Source organism: Oncorhynchus keta, chromosome 6, assembly GCF_023373465.1.
Source record: "Oncorhynchus keta strain PuntledgeMale-10-30-2019 chromosome 6, Oket_V2, whole genome shotgun sequence".
Lineage (NCBI taxonomy): Eukaryota > Metazoa > Chordata > Actinopteri > Salmoniformes > Salmonidae > Oncorhynchus > Oncorhynchus keta.
The window spans coordinates 33,770,397-33,786,316 of record NC_068426.1 but is presented as its reverse complement, the minus strand read 5'-3'; the positions used below and the strand labels follow the sequence as shown (position 1 = coordinate 33,786,316).

The 15,920-nt window shown below is 44.9% G+C and overlaps 1 protein-coding gene across 2 annotated transcripts in view; it reads left to right on the top strand.

The window, feature by feature from the left end:
* The window catches only part of ttll11 (tubulin tyrosine ligase-like family, member 11), a 40,520-nt gene that overhangs the window by 16,152 nt on the left and 8,448 nt on the right, over positions 1-15,920 (top strand). For both annotated transcript variants that reach the window (XM_052521332.1, XM_052521331.1), the window contains exons 5-7: positions 89-373; positions 1,370-1,465; positions 1,539-1,651. In XM_052521332.1, coding sequence (XP_052377292.1) covers positions 89-373; positions 1,370-1,465; positions 1,539-1,651 — 494 coding nt within the window. The remainder of the gene's footprint in view (positions 1-88; positions 374-1,369; positions 1,466-1,538; positions 1,652-15,920) is intronic.

Here is a 15,920-nt window from a genome sequence, read left to right as displayed (position 1 = left end):
CATTTTAAACATGACCTTTCTTCATGTTTTAAACAGTGAATATAGTATTCTGAAATGTGTTTCTCCCATCTCCTTGCCACCCCACTAGGAGCCGAGTCAGAAGAACCTGAGCCACGTGTTCATGCACCTGACCAACTACTCTCTCAACGTCCAGAGTGGGAACTTCGTCCACTCCGACAGCCTGTCGTCGGGCAGCAAGCGCACCTTCTCCAGCGTGCTCTACCGCCTGGCCTCTAAAGGAGTGGACATTAAGAAGGTGTGGTCAGACATCATCTCTCTGGTCATCAAGACGATCATCGCCCTGGTTCCTGAGCTCAAGGTTTACTACCAGGCCGACATACCGCCCGGCAAACCAGGACCCACTTGTTTCCAGGTACGGAGTAGGGAGAGGAGAGGGTGGAGTGTGTGACTCAGTTAGTTGTCATGTGAATGTCACGCGAAAGAGGTTTTGCAGTCTAATACAACTATTGTCGTTGAATATTCTAATCAAGCGAGAGAGACTTTTGTCATTTCTTCAAACAATCATCTTTATTCAAGATTGATTCATTATTGCAATAATGAGGCTGGTCGAGTAACCTAACCTTTACACAAATGCAGAGTCCAAACATAGCTGACACTAAAAATGCATCATAAGCCACTCTGGGTTCATCCAGTCGTTATCTGCACGGGGTTGTTGTGTTAACCCCACCCTGTTTTTAGTTTCCCAGATGCAAGGATGATTTTGAGACAGTGAGGGATCGTTCTACTCCTAAGCTATCCCTAGTAAAACACATGCTTGTTTCTGTAATGCAGCCTGTAACTCATTTGTCAGCTCAAGCCTTCTCTGGTGACCATACGCCCGGGGCGGCAGGGTAGCCTCGTGGTTAGAGCGTTGGACTAGTAACCGGAAGGTTGCGAGTTCAAACCCCCGAGCTGACAAGGTACAAATCTGTCGTTCTGCCTCTGAAGCAGTTAACCCACTGTTCCTAGGCCGTCATTGAAAATAAGAATTTGTTCTTAACTGACTTGCCTGGTTAAATAAAGGTAAAATACAAATAGATAAATAAATAAAAGATTAGCTGCAGGGAACTAGAGTGGAGACTATTAAAAACACAGACACTATTAGGACAGAAATGTCTTACTCTTAGTTAAATATTAATTGTTAACCATTTAATATGAAATAAATCAGGTAAAAATGTCATTTTCCTCTCACACTATCTTCGGTTGTATCAAGGTTTGAGCGCAGACGGAGTTATGGAAAACTACACCTAATATATATGATATGTGTTCTTAGGTACTAGATGTATTTCAGGGATAATGTGACTGAGTTTTAGATGTGGTGTTTTGCAATACATAACCCCCATCTCTACTGTGTGTGTGTGTGTGTTAGATCTTGGGATTTGACATCCTCCTGATGAAGAACCTGAAGCCAGTTTTACTGGAGGTCAACGCCAACCCCAGTATGAGAATAGAACACGAGCAGGAAGTGAGTAGGACGATCATCATCATCATCACCACCACTGCCATGCTCTGAAGTGCTAATGGTGTGTCTGTTTCAGGTGTCCCCGGGGGTGTTTGAGTACGTCCCCAGCCCAGTAGACGAGGAGGTGAAGGTGGGAGTCATTAGGGACACACTTCGTCTCATGGACCCTGCTCAGAAGAAATCACTAACGTGAGTCACACACACACACACACACACACACATAAACGTGACCATGAAGCTATGGTTAAGGCAGGGGTTTGAATTGACCTGGAATGTGGACATAAAGTTAGGGTTCAGGGCCCTACGACATCACAGCGTTAGGTGTTCACAATCCATTTCAAGGAAACAGGTTTGTGATTTTGACGTGCGCAGAAAGGAGTCCTCGTGAGTGCATTCGAGTGCGTGTGTCGCGGCTAATTCTCTTCACAATATACAAACACAGGCTCATTCTGTTCAGAACAACCCAGGGTAGCCTTGAGGTTAAGAGCATTGGGCCAGTAACCGAAAGGTCGATGGTTCGAATCCCTGAGCTGACTCGGTGTGCCCATGTGCAAAAGCTCATAACCCTGTAACTCGCTGTAACTCGGTCAAGATAAGAGCTTCTGCTAAATGACTACAATGTAACTTTACATCAAGCGTAGTGATCGTAAATATATATTTATTATAATCCTCAATGTCTTATCGTTCAAAATACAGAGAGTCCTCTTGATTTATAGCATTTCCCTCACTCCGACAACAAAAACATTTGAAATATTTGCCCAATTAGCGCGACTTGTCACGCGAGGTGCTCAAGTTCAGAACGGCTGTCAGTCAAAACCCCATCCAGCACGGAGCCAGAGCCCTGACGTCTTGTATCGCATGTCACTATACAGCCACTGTGTTCCAATTTTAGGCGTTTATCAGTGACCAAATATGCAAAGCAGTGTAAAAGGCTACAAAGCTTTATGACATATCTGAGCAATGTAAGACATTAATTACTCTATTCTTTAGGATTGCATTGCGTTTATTTTTGTTTCCAAAGTAGGCCTGTCTTTTTTAAGATTGACGACAGTAGGCTAGCCAAGACAAATGCTTGGTGTCTTTTTTAAGATTGACGACAGTAGGCTAGCCAAGACAAATGCTAGGTGTCTTTTTAAGATTGACGACAGTAGGCTAGCCAACACAAATGCTAGGTGTCTTTTTAAGATTGACGACAGTAGGCTAGCCAACACAAATGCTAGGTGTCTTTTTAAGATTGACGACAGTAGGCTAGCCAAGACAAATGCTAGGTGTCTTTTTAAGATTGACGACAGTAGGCTAGCTAAGACAAATGCTAGGTGTCTTTTTAAGATTGACGACAGTAGGCTAGCCAACACAAATGCTAGGTGTCTTTTGGTACCTTTTTTCTTTTTGTAGACTATCAGTAGCCAATAGACACCTTTTTCTTCTTCTCCCAGTGACAAGTAAGAACCTAGATGGTAGCCTATGATTTAAAAAAACGTAAGCTATTTTAATCTGACATATCCAGGGAATGCGTGATGGATATTTTGACTTGCAACCTATCGAATTATCAGATTTTTGTATTATTTTTTTAGGTTTTTGTGCATATTGGCCTGGGCTATATTATTCACCACCTGAGGAAGTGGGAACTCCAAAACACTTATATTGAGGAAGTGGGAACTCCAAAACACTTATATTGCTAACTTTAAATATGACAATGTTGCAAGATAGCCACTGTTAGGCTAATTGAGTCATCTATCAATAAATGTAATGTCCTACAGCAACTTTCCAGCGCTAGGCCTATGCAGGCTACTTTAGGTAGGCCTAGTCACCGACCGTGGCGTGCTCCGCTCCGCGGGCGCATCAAAACCATATACTTCATACGACTAATACAACTAGTAGTATAGTATGTAAGGGATACACATGGTTTCTTGCAGGTTCCTTCTCGACGATGCAACAATACGAAATAATAAGAATACGAACATAAAGTAAACGGCTCAGTAGAATATAGATATATATTCTACTGGTGTGTGTGTGTGTGTGTGTGTGTGTGTGTGTGTGTGTGTGTGTGTGTGTGTGTTTATTTATAGCAGAAGTATAATACAGGAAGGCACAATTTTATAGTACAATATTTACACGTGTTTTTGCGAAGGGGTGATTGGGGGACAATTGTTTTTTCTTTTCATAATAAGAGTCTGGTAGCGGTGTGTGCGCTAACGTGTCTAGAATCAGTGCAGGTGGTCAGTCCAATTCAAGTCTTCAACATTCTGATGGCTTGTAGATACCAACAGGCTCTGAGACACTTTCTATCAGACCTCATGCTTCCGATACTGTCTGCCCGACGGTAAGGCACAGCTCTTGGCTGGGGTATGTGGAGAGCTTGAGGAGGATGCCGCCTGAGGAAGTAGAGACGCTGTTGCGCCCTCTTGACAAGAGTGGTGGTGTTGTTGGTCCATGTCGAATCAGGGCATGTTCCCTCCTCTGCTTCCTGAAGTCAACAATCAAGTCATTTGTTTTGCACCACAATGCCAGTTCACTCACCTCCTCCCTATAGGCTGAGTCATCATTATGGTTATCAGGCTACAACCGTAGTTTTGTCAGAACTGGATGGAGTTGGTGTCTTGCAACGTCGCTTAGTCGTGGGTGAACAGGGAGTACGGCAGAGGGCAGAGGACACACCCCAGGGGGCCCCTGTGTTAAGAGTCAGTGTGGAGGAGGTGTTGTTGTCAATCCTCAAAGCCTGCGGTCTGCTTTTCAGGAAGTCCAGGATCCAGTTGCAGAGGGAGGTGTCCAGACCCAGGGCTCTGACCTTGGTGTCGGGCTTGGAGGGAACAATAGTGTTGAATGCTGAACTGTAGTCAATTAACAGCATTCTCACATAGGTGTTCCTCTTGTCCAGATGTGCTACGGCCGTGTGAATGGCGATGGAAATGTCATCTTGCGTGGAGCTGTTGGCGGTATGCAAACTGGAGTGAGTACGGTGTGCCTGACATGTTGGCCTTGATGTGGGCCGTGACCAACCTCTCGAAGCACTTCATGATGACGGGGTGAGTGCGAAGGGGCGATAGTCATGTCACCTTGTCTTTCCTTGGGCACTGGGACGATGGTCATCTCCTTGAAGCAAGTGGGGACTACAGCCTGGGACAGGGACAGGTTGCAGATGTCCAAGTAGAAGCCTACTCTGATTGTAAAGTGATGCTATGAACTCTATATCAAGAGGTGAGAAATAAATGATGTACGACCAGAAAGCCGTGACTCTCCTCTATGTAACGAGAACAACAGTAGTTACTTTGAAGACGGTTTATTTTGAGGCTAGGGTTAGTGTTCTCCTGAGATGTGGATGAAGCTTAGGGTGACGCTGCATCATTCCCCCATTACCATAGCTGGTGTCAGCGACCCAAGTCTCTCCTTCCCTACCTCCCTCCATCTCGACTAAGTTCACCCTGTGTGTGTGGTGATATTAGCCAATCAGTGTGACGTGTGTGGGTCTGGGCTCTAGGCTGGACCTGGGGATTGCTGATAGGGGAAAGTCTATCTCTCTCTCGCCCTCTGGTCTCTCTGGCCAGCCAGCTTTAGAAACGCCCCAGTGAGCAGCTCTCCATAAGCCTGTTAAAGGGAAACATTCAATTCCAGCCCAGCCGTGATGAAATTTCACACATGACTGCCGTGTGTGTGTGTGTGTGTGTGTGTGTGTGTGTGTGTGTGTGTGTGTGTGTGTCTAGCAGGCAGTTCGATGCTCTGCGGCCCATGGGGTGGCCATCACTAACCTCCCCTTACCACTCTTCCGTTGAGACTTACCGTAACGGTATCTCTCCCTCTCTGCTTTCTCTGCCCTTTTCTATAATTTCCTATAATTTTCATCCTCTCGCTTTCTGTCTTGATCTATCCCTGTTCTCTCTCCCTTCCTTGGTTATCAAGACACGGCTTTCACAGTCAGAATGGTCTCTCTCTCTCTTCGCATCTCTTTCTCTATGTACGATTATCTTCCATATGTGACTCGTTTCAGGAAACTAGGCACATGTTGCACGTCACGACTTCGCAGGAGCGCCATTTGAACGTAAACCTCTGGAACATGTGATCTTTCATGTGCCTTAATAACAAACTCGTATGCCATCTGTAAATACGAATAAAAATGGTTCAATTACGAGCCTAGTTGGTTTAGCCACGGAAAAAGTCAGAAACCTTCCCGCTAGCCATGACTGGCTAAAATAACGAGTTGGCTGGACATGCCGAGAGATGAGTTCAGATTGGTCTGCCATGTAGCATGCTTCTATTCTATTAATGAGCTGGTCAGTATGTGTAGGTAATCCTTTCTAATGTGTAAAAAGAAAAAGAAAAAAAGATAAATCACGTTGTAGAGCTGCTTAAGTGTTGTTCTCCACTTTCTGGAGGACTTGAGTTTTGAAATCAGTGGAGTCTGATAGCTAAGGAGAGAGAGAGAATTCTGCCGGTTGATTGCAAATATGCAGACAGAGTCGAAAAGAGGACACAAAGAATGCTGTTGTATAAAACACCTGTCTCCGGATTACATCTTCAAACAAAGGGCAACCATGGCATCCGTCACAGAGAGGGAGAAGCGTCCATCCATGTATACGGGTAAGATAGTCTAGCTAGCTACATTTTCAGATACCACATGTTTCTAATTTTGTCAAAGTAATTTTATATTTCAAGTACTGTTAGTTAACTAGCTCATGTTACGTGTATGATCTGTGTAGTAAAATTATTCATATCTCAGCCATTTGCATTGCTAAACGTCCCTTTTTCAGGACCCTGTCTTCTAAACATTTGGAAAAATCCAAATAACTTCACAGATCTTTATTGTAAAAGTTTTTAAACGCTGTTTCCCATGCTTGTTCAATGAACCATAAACAATTAATGAACATGCAACTGTGGAACGGTCGTTAAGACACTAACAGCTTACAGAGTGTAGGCATTTAAGGTCACAGTTATGAACTTAGGACACTAAAGAGGCCTTTCTACTGACTCTGGAAAAACACCAAAAGAAAGATGCCCATGGTCCCTGCTCATCTGCGGAAATGTGCCTTAGGCATGCTGCAAGGAGGCATAAGGACTGCAGATGTGACCAGGGCAATAAATTGCGATGTCCGTACTGTGAGACGCCTAAAACAGTGCTACAGGGAGACAGGACAGACAGTGGCAGACCACGTGTAACAACACCTGCACAGGATCGGTACATCTGAACATCACACCTGCGGGACAGGTACAGGATGGCAACAACAACTGCCCGAGTTACACCAGGAACGCACAATCCCTCCATCAGTGCTCAGACTGTCCGCAATAAGCTGAGAGAGGCTGGACTGAGGGCTTGTAGGCCTGTGGTAAGGCAGGTCCTCACCAGACATCACCGGCAACAATGTCGCCTATGGGCACAAACCTACCGTCGCTCGACCAGACAGGACGGGCAAAGAGTGCTCTTCACTGACAAGTTGTCTCACCAGGGATGATGGTCGGATTTTCGTTCATCGTCGAAGTAAGGAGCGTTACACCAAGGCCTGTACTCTGGAGCGGGATCGATTTGAAGGTGGAGGGTCCGTCATGGTCTGGGGTGGTGTGTCACAGCATCATCGGACTGAGCTTGTTGTCATTGCCTTCAATCTCAACGCTGTGCGTTACAGGGAAGACATCCTCCTCCTTCATGTTACTCTTCCTGCAGGCTCATCCTGACATGACCCTCCAGCATGACAATGCCACCAGCCATACTGCTCGTTCTATGCTTGATTTCCTGCAAGACAGGAATGTATTGGTGGAAGAGTGGGGTAACATCTCACAGCAAGAACAGGCAAATCTGGTGCAGTCCATGAGGAAGAGATGCACTGCAGTGCTTAATGCAGCTGGTGGCCACACCAGATACTGACTGCTACTTTTGATTTTGACCTTTTTTCAGGGACACATCATTCCATTTCTGTCAGTCTAATGTCTGTGGAACTTGTTCAGTTTGTCTCAGTTGTTGAATCTTATGTTCATTCAAATATTTACAAGTTTGCTGAAAATAAACGCAGTTGACAGTGAGAGGATGTTTCTTTTTTTTGCTGAGTTTAGTTATAGCCTAATGTTAGCTAGCTGACATTGAACCCTGTTGGTTAGCGACCTGCAGATTCATGCTACATGTCTAAAAATAAGACTCCACAATGCAAGTAACTATTTCAATAGAATGTTTACGATGTCACTGCGACAACTGTGAATTGACGCAGCTGGTAAATTCACTCTGGCTATCTACTCTATTTCAGAGCACTTTTGTCTGAGTGTGCCAGAGCGCAGAATAACTGACACATTTACGAAACACTCAACACCTGTTGAATATAGCCGGTGTCAGTAAACATTGGATTCACCAACACTCTGGATAACATAAAAACAGCTTAACCCAGCTCCTCTTGCGGTGAGTAAAATGGTCAGTGAGCTGTTTTCTCATTTGTTTCTGGAGGTAGCTATCCAACGTTAGCCAGTTAGCTTGGGTGCTTGACTGCTGCTGTTAGGACAGAGCGCTCGAATCAACCCTACACCTCAGCCAGACCATCCAGTGTGCGCTTTGAACGCTCCGAGAGTGAAACACTCGAACAGATCTGAGTTTCTGCAAACCCAGAGCGCCTTCGGACACTCCAGATTTCATTTAGGAACACACCCGTAGTATAAACCAGCCGTTAGTCTTGAAATCTTAGGTTGTGTAGTAGAGTGGTCACCAACTGGTCGATCGTGATCGACTTGTCGATTTCCAAGGCATTTCTAGTCGATCGCCAAACATTGATAAAGCCTTGTGTTGATAGTAGGTGCAGCCAATTCAGCTGCCCTGCGCGCCAGTTAGGCAAACTGTCTCCATTTCATGTGTCTGAAGGTACGAACTCTTGCCTTCCCGGTGGGCCTGGAGAGGAAATCAAGTGCACTGTCTCTGCTGGCCAATCAGATTGCTCAGATGACCTGCAGTAACATAGCAGGTATAAAAGAAAGCTACGGCAAAGTTGATCCTGTGCGATTTCAAAACGTTTAAGACCATGACTAGAGAGAGACTCGACCAACACAGCAAAGAGCTGCTGTTTTTATGAGTGACTCCATGTTTAAGTTCTTACTAAGCACTGTCAACACTTTGTATTCAACACTTTGTATTCAACACTTTGTATTCAACACTTAGTATTCAACACTTAGTATTCAACACTTAGTATTCAACACTTTGTATTCAACACTTTGTATTCAACACTTTGTATTCAACACTTTATATTCAACACTTTGTATTCAACACTTAGTATTCAACACTTTGTATTCAACACTTTGTATTCAACACTTTGTTATAATTCAACACTTTGTATCAACACTTTGTATTCAACACTTTGTATTCTTCCTATTTCCACTTTGTATTCAACAGCTCTACAACAAGCAGTGCAGCAGTAACTTTGAAGTATTCAACACTTTGAACACTTTGTAGGAAAGTATTCAACACTTTGTTATCTATTGTGTATTCTTGCGTTCCACTCAGCTTGTTAATTATTATGCGTTTTGTTATTATTAGCGGCTTTGTTCTTTTTTTAATATCTAGGAATATTTCCCTTTCTCTGTTCATAGGAGTAACATGAGTTTGTGCATGAGGCAGAAATAATGCGGTGCGACTCGAGTTTCGCCATCGGCTGGAAGACGGTGTCCCTTTTTGGTCAGTGTCAGTGGAGGAAAGGGAGAGCGGAGGGATGTAGAGAGACGACCCTCAGTCGACCATCTTCTCTCTCCCTCCGCTGAGACTGACCATCAGATGCAGGCACCATCAGCCCAGTAAAATAAAAATAAAATTATTTTAATGTATGCTCACTCAGCTGTGCCTCACAAGTAATACAACAATGGATCTATTTCCGGTGTGATCGTATAGCCTGCCTCAAATTTTTAAATAGAATTTTAAAAAATGTCCCGAACAACAACGCATTGGCAGGTAAATTCAAGCAATGCCAGTATGCGGTGATAATGTATTGGACCTGTCGCTTACTGCACAAGCCTCACTGCCACAGTACTGTTTTTAATTGGTTAATGTTGCATAGGCTTACATTTTTTTTAAGTCATGTTAATAAAAAAAATCAGAGCGGTAGATCTCTGCATACATTTTGACTCAGGAAAGGTTGGTGACCACTGGTTTAGCACATGGCCTCACATTTGAATCTTTAAACAGGTGGGTAGGGCTAAAGCTTAAAGAGGGTGTGAATGATGCTGAATGGGTGGAGGCAACGGAGAACTCTCCAGTAGGTACCATAACATTCAAGGGCCATTTTCTCAAATGTGAGGTTACAAGTTTATTAACTTTCAAGGCAGAATGACTTTCCCATTGTTCCTCAACTGTAGTGTATGATATACCATTTTCTAGCTCTGAGTCTCTATTTTTATCCAATGTAAAAAAATAAATAACATGTTGCTACATAAGACCGAATCAAGCCGGTCGGTCACATATCTTCTATGATCAGTCAGTTTTTCCTATGTGAGAGGAATATCTGCTGGGGGATAATGCCCTTTCAGCTATTACCATATTCATGACCAGGACCTTATTGATATAATCCTGTATAATATCTATAATCCTAGATCATCCTCACTGCATATCTCTCGCTCTTTATACAACCGGTGTGGGGCTAAACCTGGATGCTGATTGGTTAAAACCGCATTCCAGCCGGTGTCTATTCCACAAGTTACCACCGGCTAAATCTTACGTTGAAATGCCTATTTTACTCTGTTCCTTCTGACTGTTCAATCCACTGTCTTTTCAGCTCAGCCAGGCAATTTATATACTAGATCTACACTGTAAAAAGCATCTAGACATTATGTTCCATTTTTCTTTTCGTGTAGCATTAGGTTTTCAATAGCAGAGATTTGTAATGACCTTGCCGTCTGTCTCCAACATTTGCAACGTTGTTTCAATATTGAAGTTCGATGTCCAACGTGTCGGGACAAAGAAACAGGCTGGCAGCTTTTCTTAGCCAGTCGAAATCATGAATTGGCATCATTGTTATGGATGTACATGAAGAAATATCAATCGGAGAAAAAAAAACACAAAATGCAGCTAGTTTGCTTTCATTTCAGCTTAATTTAGAAGCGATCGTGTTAGCTGTGTAGTCGGCCATCTTGTCTGAACAGTGGCCTGGCGAGAGAGCAAGTGTTCTAGCGAGCAAGAGATTAGAACGTTGCCAGCCATCATGGTAACCAAACCGATAGAACGAACGACCAGCTGGCTTGGGTAGCAACCCTAGATTTGTGTCGGGACTATATCTCGTAGACGGATGAAATAGAATGGATAAATTCATCAATAATGAAAATATGTCTAATTATTTGAATATGTTGGTAACCTGTTGTATCGCGTACATCGCAGCTGAATAGGGCAGTATTTTCATATTTTATGAGGGATTCATACTTTCTGTGACATCGTTAGCGGAAAATACACTGAACAGTAAAGTGATTTCTGGATTCTTTTCCTCAACAAGGTGTAATGCCATAGTTACAGTACTGCCGTAGATATCATGTATGACACCAATGACGACCAATGACATTGGTTCCTACTACCAGGAGAGCTATGACTTTCTGAAGATTTGACTCCGTTGTCATGGTGTTTGGCATTGGTATTCCCTTGTCGTCATTTCTGCCTTAGCCCACTTGTGTTCTATATCAGATGACGGGAGTATTGAGTTGCTTTTAAGCCGTCAACAGTTTCTGATTGTCTTCTAGCCCGCAATTCTGTTTGATTCAGTGTTTCAGTCTGCTGAAATCTGCTGAAAACTACAAAGTAGTGGAAAATGACACAACAAATCCGATTGTTTTTGCTTTGGTTCCCTTTATGTATTCTGCTAAGACACACACACGCACCCACACACAGTACACATTCCCCCTGCTTTTTCTGCCAGGCGGGAACAAAAATGTGAGTGATCGTGTCAGGCAGGTGAGGCGGTGATTGCATGGAGATGTGTTGTCAGCTATGCAGATGGAGTGTGACAGAGTCCGATGGCTGCCTGTAGTGGAAAACGCTAATTATCCCCGGCTAGCTATCGCTAATGCTTATTAATTTAGCCATTTAGATTTGACGTGTTGCTAAAACATGCAATCAGTGCAGCGCCGAGCGATACAGGGAGCAAAATGAAGACGTTAATCATGTCTTTTTTTTAGTGTGTGTGTGTGTGTGTGTGTGTGTGTGTGTCCTGAGCTGTGTTTATCAACTCTATGCCCATCGAACAAAAACCCATCGTTAAGAAACTACGTGACGCAGCTATGGCAACAGCCAGCCAAAACTTGCTGCTGGTTGCTTCATCTGATGCATCCTAAACTAGCCGCACTGACAAGCTCTTTCCTCCCCCTCCATACCTTCCACAGCAGCCAAACGCGTCTGATTTCCAGTAATGATCTGTAAAATTCAAATACAACGAAGTGTAAAAATGGATGGGAGACATTTTGATTCGGGAATCGTCACGGGAACAGATGAAGAAAGTAATGACCGGGTGGCCAAGGGAGGTCACATCCGTGTGTCAAACCCACCGCGAAGGTGATTCTAAGGCCAGGGCCCGTATCCACAAAGCGTCTCAGATTGCTGATCCGGGATTTGTCCGTATAATATTATGATCTGAAAGGCGTAACTGCTCCGAGATCAGCACTCCTTCTCTGAGATGCTTTGTGAATACAGGCCACCCATCCACAGCTGCTGGTACTGTTCCTCTTTCGACTTCTCTCTCGCTCTCCCAGGGGGATGTCGTGGGCTCAAAACAGAACAGGCAATAACAATGTTAGCAGGAAAGCAATAACAACTCGAGAGGTTTTCCGTGGTTTCACTGGAACTGGATGGGATACACGTCTGTTTTCCTCGTCCTCGCTCTGGCTGGCTATTAATGAGTTAATACCGGCTCACTCTCTCAGCATACCTCTCATTATCCGACGTTTACTGTTCCGGGATGCGTATAAAAAATAAAAAACCGCTGATCAGGGACTCCTCTCTTCAACTCTAGGAAAACAATGTGCGTTTCCAGCGTCATTTGGGGAAACTAAGGCGTTGCTTACTCAGCAGATGGTGCAGGTACATCCGTAACCAAACGTACCAGAGTGGATTATAACCGCAGGCAGCTTTAGACGCTGTAGAGAGGTAGGATGTAGAAAAGGTAGGATGTGGAAAAGATGGCACATCGAAAGTTAGGACACAAAGGTAGGCTGTAGACTAGAGACATACAGCTACACCCGTTGCTGACCGGTGTATAAAATTGAGCACACACCCATGCAAACTCCATAGACAAACATTGGCAGTAGAATGGCCTTACCGAACAGCTCAGTGACTTTCAAAGTGTCACTGTTATAGGATGCCACCTTTCTAACAGTTCCTCAACTTTCTGCCCTGCTAGAGCTGCCCCGGTCAACTGTAAGTGCTGTTATTGTGAAGTGGAAACGTCTAGGAGCAACAACGACTCCGTTGCGAAGTAGTAGGCCACACAAGCTCACAGAATGGGACCGCCGAGTGCTGAAGCTTGTAAAAATCATCTGTCCTCTAATGCAACACTCACTACCGAGTTCCAAACTGCCTCTGGAAGCAGCGTCAACAGAATAACTGTTCATCGGGAGCTTCGTGAAATGGGTTTCCATGGCCGAGCAGCCTTGGATCCACATGTGCAATGCCAACCGTCGACTGGAGTGGTGTAAACCTCGCCATCATTGGACTCTGGAGCAGTGGAAACACGTTCTCTGGAGTGATGATTCACGATTCACTATCTGGCAGTCCGACGGATAAATCTGGGATTGGCGGATGCCAGGAGAACGCTATTTTCCCATGCATATTGGCAACTGTAAAGTTTGGAGGAATAATGGTCTGGGGCTGTTTTCCATGGTTTGGGCTAAGCCCCTTAGTTCCAGTGAACTGAAATCTTAACGCTACAGCATACAATGACATTCTAGACTATTCTGTGCTTTCACTTTGTGGCAACAGTTTGGGGAAGGCCCTTTCCTGTTTCAGAATCTCAATTCCCCTGTGCACAAAGTGAGCTCCATATAGAAATAGTTTGTTGAGATCGGTGTGGAAGACCTTGACTGGCCTGCACAGAGCCCTGACCTCAACCCCATCGAACACCTACTTAAGTAAAAATACATTTTTTTTTACCTTTTTACCAGGCAAGTCAGTTAAGAACACACATTATTTTCAATGACAGCCTGGTGGGTTAACTGCCTGTTCAGGGGCAGAACGACAGATTTGTACCTTGTCAGCTCGGGGGTTTGAACTCGCAACCTTCCGGTTACTAGTCCAACGCTCTAACCACTAGGCTACGCTGCCGCCCCGTAAAAATACATGAAAGTACTACTTAAGTAGTTTTTTGGGGCATCTGTACTTTACTATGTATATTTGACTACTTTTACTTCCCTACATTCCTAAAGAAAAGTATGTACTTTTTACTCCATACATTTTCCCTGATACCCAAATGTACTCATTTACATTTTGAATGCTTAGCAGGACAGGAAAATGGTCTAATTCACATACTTATCAAGAGAACATCCCTACTACCCATCCCTATCTGGCACCCACTAAACACATGCTTAGTTTGTAAATTATGTCTGAGTGTTGGAGTGGGCCCCTGGCTATCTGTAAAAAAAAAAAATAACATGTATAAATGCATATAGTCTGGGTAGCCATTTGATTCGCTGTTCAGGAGTCTTATGGTTTGGGGGTAGAAGCTGTTAAGAAGCTTTTTGGACCTAGACTTTGTGTTCCGGTACCGTTTGCCGTGTGGTAACAGAGAGAACAGTCCATGACTAGGGTGGCTGGAGTCTTTGGTAATTTTTAGGGCCTTCAACTGACACCACCTGGTATAGAGGTCCTGGATGGCAGAAAGCTTGGCCCTGGTGATGTACTGGGCCGTACCACTACCCTCTGTAGTGCCTTGTGGTCAGAGGCTGAGCAGTTACTATACCAGGCAGTGATGCAACCAGTGCGGATGCTCTCGATGGTGCAGTTGTAGAACCTTTTGAGTATCTGAGGACCCATGCCAAATCTTTTCAGTCTCCTGAGGGGGAATATGTGTTGTCGTGCCCCCTTCACGACTGTCTTGGTGTGTTTAGACCATGATAGTTTGTTGGTGTTGTGGACACCAAGGAACTTGAATCTCTCAACCTGCTCCACTGCAGCCCCGTCGATGAGAATTAAGGCGTGCTCGGCCCTCCTTTTCCTGTAGTCCACGATTATCTCCTTTTTGTCTTGATCACGTTGAGGGAGAGGTTGTTATCCTGGCACCACACAGCCAGGTCTCTGACCTTCTCCCTGTCATTGTCGGTGATCAGGCCTACCACTGTTGTGTCATCAGCAAACTTAATGATGGCGTTGGAGTCAAATATAGAGGTAAAAAAAAAACTAGAGAGCGTGGAAAGACATTGGTGAGGTTTGACAGGAGGGAGTGAGAGAGCTAGACAGGCAGGATGAATAATTACGGTTCGACCGGCACCCAGAGAGCGGTAGAATGGAGAGGTTTGATGGTATCGCTGACACACTCAGACATGCAGCGCACTCACCTAGCACATTAATCTTTCAGCACAGACTCTGTGTTACGGTGTTACGCTGAGCTACGGTGAGCTGAGGTGTGTGTCGCGGTGAGCTACGACGTGTGTCCTGTGCCGTCGGCGAGGACGATTTATGAGTCGGAATGAGGTGTGTGTGTGTGTGTGTGTGTCATTACTTCACACACACATACCAACATACAGGAAGCTTTACCTGACTGAAACCCACTTCACTTACCCTGGGGTGCCCCCAATAGCACGGGGCGACCAGGGCTGCGTGAGTTCCCCTATCCTCTTCACGCTGTATACAACAACAACAACTGCGTCATCAGGCTCCTAACTACAACACCGCTGTCCTCCAGATTGGTCCGTCGGACTGCCAGATGGTGAAGCGATTATTCATCACTCCAGAGAACGCGTTTCCACTGCTCCAGAGTCCACAACGGTAGAGCGCTTCACACCACTCTGGTCGACACCAACGGCCACAGGGCAGAGCTCAAAGTATTTGTCAGATGGTGTGATCAACATCACGTCAAAGTGAATGTGACAAAAAAAGAAACAGGAGATTAATCCTCAACCCTATAAGTCCGTTGGGCACCACGGCCCCATAGGGGTGCACAGAGGGAACGTTGAGCAGGTCAACTCCTTCAAGTACCCGGGGGTCCGCGTCGACATTGGGCTGTGCTGGCGCACCGCTGTGGAGAGCTCGTCATCGCCGGGTCTATGGCGTCAACACTACGGCATTGCTACATGGTTTGGTAACCTGACCGTGTAGCCCGATGCCCAAATCTTGAGATTAACCAAGACCGCAGGGAAGACCGCACCAAGACCGCACTTCCCTCCTCTCTCCAAGACACCATCATCAGACAGGCCAGGAAGGTCACATGGGACCCCATACATGCACTGAAAACGGAGTTCCAGCCACCGAGGAGACGTTATAGGGTGCCTATATGCAGTCGGAACAGATAGAAACATTAGTTTGTACCCCTGTCAA